The sequence below is a fragment of the Pinus tabuliformis genome, chromosome 1_2 (genome assembly GCF_031772625.1).
Source record: "Pinus tabuliformis cultivar Carrire ecotype Pingquan chromosome 1_2, CPIR1, whole genome shotgun sequence".
Classification (NCBI taxonomy): Eukaryota; Viridiplantae; Streptophyta; class Pinopsida; order Pinales; family Pinaceae; genus Pinus; species Pinus tabuliformis.
In genome coordinates this window covers 572,282,479-572,288,071 of record NC_142298.1, presented here as the reverse complement: position 1 = coordinate 572,288,071, position 5,593 = coordinate 572,282,479, and the positions used below count along the sequence as shown (strand labels likewise).

General features: G+C 34.8%; 1 protein-coding gene across 1 annotated transcript; it reads left to right on the top strand.

The window, feature by feature from the left end:
- The first annotated feature begins 2,896 nt into the window (after positions 1-2,896).
- LOC149206888 (KH domain-containing protein HEN4-like) lies at positions 2,897-3,430 on the top strand. Its single transcript, XM_089397822.1, has one exon. The coding sequence runs from the start codon at positions 2,897-2,899 to the stop codon at positions 3,428-3,430; it is 534 nt and encodes a 177-aa protein (XP_089253948.1).
- The last annotated feature ends 2,163 nt before the right edge of the window (positions 3,431-5,593 follow it).

Sequence of the window (5,593 nt, the reverse complement as noted above, 5' to 3'; positions counted from 1 at the left end):
CAGAGACCATTTGATTTTCATATCTCTTTATATTTATGGTTTGTATTATATTTTTATCCAATAAACAAAACACGGTTAAAGAATTTACATTTTTTTTCTCTCTTTTCCATGCCTTTGTTTATATGCATTTAAGATGATCATTAAAATTATCAAACAAATGTTTTACAACCATATTAATTTTAATACTCAATAGTTCACTTTTATTCATATTAATTTTCTTATGACTTCCTTACTTACTACCACATTTGAGTTTTATTATTTTCTTTAAGCTTATTCCACCTTTAACTTTTAGTTATTGTGCTTTTCACTTTGAGACTCTATGTCTAATGGATAAGATTTTTATCTAATAGGCTTACAATGTTTTATCTATGCCTATTTCCATTTATTCTCAATCCTATGTATCATCCATTTATATTTTGAATATGATGATATGATTTTAAAGGAGAGGCCACTTCTTATTAACAATAAGAATTGATCTATTATCAATAGTTGAGGGAGCCCCCTTTGGCCCAAGAACTAGCTTGAGGTCAAAAGCCAGTCCAAGGTGCCTTGAAATAGTTTCTATAGAGTCAGGAACATATCAAAGAAGAATAGGGGATATTAATGAGTTTTTGATATCAATATTTAAGGTCAATATGCTATTTTTCAAAAGTTTTATTTATTGGAAAATATGAAACTATGTTGTATAACTTCAACAACTCAGACCTGGATGTCCTCTCAAACTTTGATTCCCAATAGGCTCCTCATTCCAACATGATATAATACATTAATGTATAGGGACCAGTGGTGAATCTCCTCTGTCATCCCTGTAGATAACATTCAATGCAGAGAGGAAGGTGGTGAACAGATGAGGACGGGGCACTCATACCCTGCTCAGGACATGAACTAAGGTATTATTCCAATAAAGGAGATTCATTCACATTCAAACTAATCTACAGGTGGTTAGCCTCTACTGCATTTGTGGAGCAACAAATATTAAGGAGCTGACGCTAAGAGAAATTAATTTTCCTACTTGACAATTATGGTCCATGAACAAGTACAGAACAAAAGAGGAGGGCTTGGAAGAGGCCATAAATCTCCACTTCCTGAGCACAGAAAAGACATGGAATAATTTGATGAGGATTTTCCATTTCACACTAGACAGTTGGTCATTGCAACGAAAGCGTAGGAGCTCAGAAACATTGACAATGGTCATTGGGTAGTCAATAACTTACTTGCCCATCATATGAGAGATTAATAGGACATTTTACATGTCATCAAAATTATAATTATGGACATAGATATCTATCTGATACAGACCCATTTGACTGTGAGGGCCTTGTAAGGTGCTCTAGGAATTTAATTCCCTAATCCCCACCCTTATTTTCCTTCATCAAACTCACGTACCAACTCAGGAAATGTAGACTCAATTCATGAAGGTACCAAGCCTCCTAGCCCTAAACATCTAGGATCCCAAAAAGAGGAAAAGCAAATAGGTAGTACCAACACTTTTGGCCATGGGGAGAAGGAATTCACTTCCACCAAAAGGATTGTGGATACAATCCATTCAAAGGGTGATACTTCTTAGCAGGAGACTAACATCAGCATAGAGGGTGTTTTTATTGAAGGGGAACAACCTCCTTGGTTACTTAAAGGCTATACTGCTTCCTTTCCTCATGTGAATCACGTTGAGCACCTTCTGAATTTTTTTATTAAATCAATAAGAACACTGGTCTTTCTTTATCTCTTATTGAAATCTCAAATGGTTTTTGTTGGAAAGAATGTGAGATATGTTAAAGTGGATCACTCAACCACTGAGAAATAAATGAATATGAAATTTCAATCAATACAGAGGGATAGATAACAATTTTTTGGTGAAGATTATGCTTTAGGAGGCACATATTGCAATCAAGAAATAAACTATAAAACAAAGGAATGACCGCAATCATGGTTTGCAAAGCGTGACTAAAGAATATGAAGAAAAGAAATTGAAATGAAGAGGCAAAGATCATTTCCATGTTTAGAAAGGTCCAGGCTATAGCCGAGGAACTAAAAATTCTATCAAAAGACAAAATAATTTGGTGCAAGGGGGAGTGACATGGAGCAACAGGTTATGTCACAAGCAAAGAAGTCAGTTGCAGATCTGAGAGTAGATAAGCAAGACTCTGAGAGGAAAACAAAGCTTGGAGAATCCCACCCAAAATTAGATGTTTTTCAAGACCATAAAATTGAAACCCATTATGCAAGCATGCATATAGATGAAGAAGATGCAACAAAGATTGCAAAGAGAGAAGTTGATGCCTTTGTGTGTGAAACATAGCAAGAGAAAATAAATGCTCAAGGACTCCATTGTAATGTGGATGATACAGATGATGGTGAATCCCACTGTGATGAGACACATGTTAATTGTGTTTGGTGAATTTGAAATTGTCAATGAAATTGACAATTAACACATGCATGCTTGGATATCCCACCATAGTGTGGATGAGCATTATGTTGATGATATGTGTGGTTTCTTTTTTGAAACAAGGATTGATTGTGGTAATATAGTAAGTGAAATGTTTGATGAAGAATTGGAGGTTGAAGTTGCCACTGTAGAAGCAAGGTATGAAGTAGTTGGAACTGCTCATGGAGCAATATGTCATATAACAGTAGTTGATGATAAAAAACAAGATAAATTGATTGAAGTGTTTTTTATGAGAATATCCACTGACCACTTAATAGTGGAAGATAGTTTCATTGAACTTGAAAATAAGGCAAAGAAGGAAGATGTAGAGTAGGAAGCTCTCACTAAAGGGAGTCATATTAAAGATGTTTTTAACACTATTTTTGAATAAGCAGGTGTTCAAAATAGCATGGGAGAAGAAGTTGAAAACAAGGTTAATAAAATTGACACAGATTTGAAGCTCATTGAAGAATGGAAGTGAAGCTCGAAGTTCAATATGGCCTCTTACTTAACCCTACTCTTCCCATTGCTCCAAAATCTGGGAATTCTGCTGTTGATAAAAGTCCAGAGGAGTTTTGTATTCGAATAGTATGCCCAAATGATAAAATTGGAGGTGTGATTGGTAAGGGTAGCAATATCATCAAAAGCATGAGGAAATATATAGGAGCAAGCATTAAGGTTGAAGATGCACAATCAGATTCAGATGAACATGTAATTGTGGTTTCTTCAACAGAGTTGGCTAATTATGGTGTTTCACCTACCCTTGAGGCAGTCCTCCAATTGCAAGGAAAGACTAGTGGAAGCACTAGTGACAATGACAATGATGAAGGTACCATTTGTACACCGCTTCTTGTTTCGTCAAAGCACATTGGTTGCCTTCTTGGTAAAGGTGGCAACATCATCAGTGAGATGCGGAAGCACAGTGGAGCAAATATTCACATATTTCGCAAGGAGGAGCGACCAAAATGTGCCTCCCAAAATGAGGAGCTCATTCATGTTACTTGAGACCCCAGTGTTGCTAGAGATACACTTATCCAAATTAGAAAAAGGCCGAGGGAAAATATTTTCAAAGATATGGATGGTGCTACCAACATCCACACATTGCCTTCTTTGTCTAGTCTATCTGTGCCCAGTGCGATTCCTCTTTCAAATTATGGAGCTAGGCAATATGACCTGGGATTTACCAGGTAAATCAGGTGCTCCATTGTAAAATGTTTCTTATTATTATTTTTAATTTATTTTCTAAATACAAATTGTTTTATATTATATAAGAATATAAAAAATTATATTATATGATTATCAAATTTGAGTTTGCTTAATTTATTTCATTTAAATTCATTAAGTTAATGAAATAAATGGACAAAATTCAAAATATATTCTTATATTTGTAATTAAAAAATTAAAAAATAATTTATTTTGTATTTTACTTATAAAATGTTATATAAAATTATACTTTATAAATAATTTTAGAAAAAAATAAAGATTCAAAACGTAATCACAATATTGCATGGATGAAATTTGTATTGTTGATATATTAATCTTTATAATTTAAAGAAAATTGTTGTTTTTAAGCATTTTATTTAGATGTATATCATGACCGTGCATTGATATACATGCTTGTGGCAAGTATGTCCATGTATATTATGTTCGTGTATTGATATACATGCTTGTGGCAAGTATTGTGTTTTTCCGTTACATGATTTTTTATTTTTATACATCTATAGATATAATGTGCTCTTGTAACATTGGATAGATCAGTTATATATATATATATATATATTAAATATGTGTTTTTTTTATATACATAGATTTAACGTTTTAGATAATTAGGTTGTGTAGGTTATATACTATAATTTTGCAATTTCAACAAATTTGACTAAACATTATATCTAACCAAGAGACAATTTATAATATTAATAGTTTTAAGAAAGCCTTTCCATGTGGTAGGCATTGCCTTGTCTAGAAATTTCATTTTACAATAATGCCGTCTCTCGATGTTGAAATATAGGGGTCTTAGAATGGACTAGTTTATGTTGTACATGTAATGCATGTTTTTCCGGATCGTTAATGTGTGTTGTGGCATTTTTTTGGATTTAAAATAAATATGAGTTGGAATTGAGAGGAGAAAGAGGTAGTGAACAAGGGCTCTGTGGAGATCTCATGTGAGAAAATGGAGTAGCAAGCCCCAGGCCAGCAACAACCAGTTATGGGGCTTGTCAGTGGTCCACCTTAGATGCCCTATGGTACAACACCTTATCAAACAACTTAGTTGGTTGCACTTGTTTCTCCAACCTCTGTTGTTGGAACTGTTCAGTCTCCTGACCTGGAAAAATTACTATATATTGAGCCTATTCCTCTCCTCCAAGGCAATTCAGATGTATTATCTGAGGCAGGATAGTGCGCTGACCTGAGGCAAGATAGCTCGATGATCTAAGGCAGATAGCTCACATTTTCCTAGGCATACTCTCTAAGGAACAGTGCGGGTCTGAGGCACACTATCTCTTTGAAACATGTAGAGCTTATCTCTGTGAATAGTGTGAGCTTTGAGGTGGAGAAAAAGGATGAAGTTTAACCCTCTTGGAGACCTATGGTAGACAGAATTGAAGGGATGTTTGTATTGGATATTGGAGGGTTGGCTTGAAAATTGTGGGAGGTTATCTTGCTGGTCAGTATTTGTCTATGTAATCTTGTCAAAGATATGTTATTTTTGATGTACAAATTGGATTGAATTGGACATTCTTTCATAAGGAAAGGTTGCTGGGTTTTTCCCCTTGGAGTGGGGTTTTCCTAGGGTAATTTTTGGTGTCTCTTGTTCATTGTCTTACTTTGATTTTTATTGTTCTATGGATCTTAATGATGGTTGAAATTTCATGTATAAATGCTTAATGATTTTCAAATTGTATCATTTGAAGCAATTATCTGTTCAAAAATTGCTCTAGCCTTATATGATACTAGAAAAATCAACACTTCTTTCAACCTCAAGTGTTAGGAGTAGGCAACCAGGCTCCTCAATGGTTGCAGAAGACTTTGGCAGGGAACTAGTGACCAGTTTTTCCACATCGCCCTTGGCTATCAGACTAAGGAGACCTTAAGATCATTGGCCCCATTGTCGGATCTCCCTTACGCTCTCTCTCTCTCTTTACAGGTTCTTCTATTGTGTTGTCCACC

Coding starts and splice junctions, on each gene's coding strand:
- LOC149206888 (XM_089397822.1), top strand. CDS start 2,897: ATGGAAGTGAAGCTCGAAGTTCAATATGGCCTCTTACTTAACCCTACT.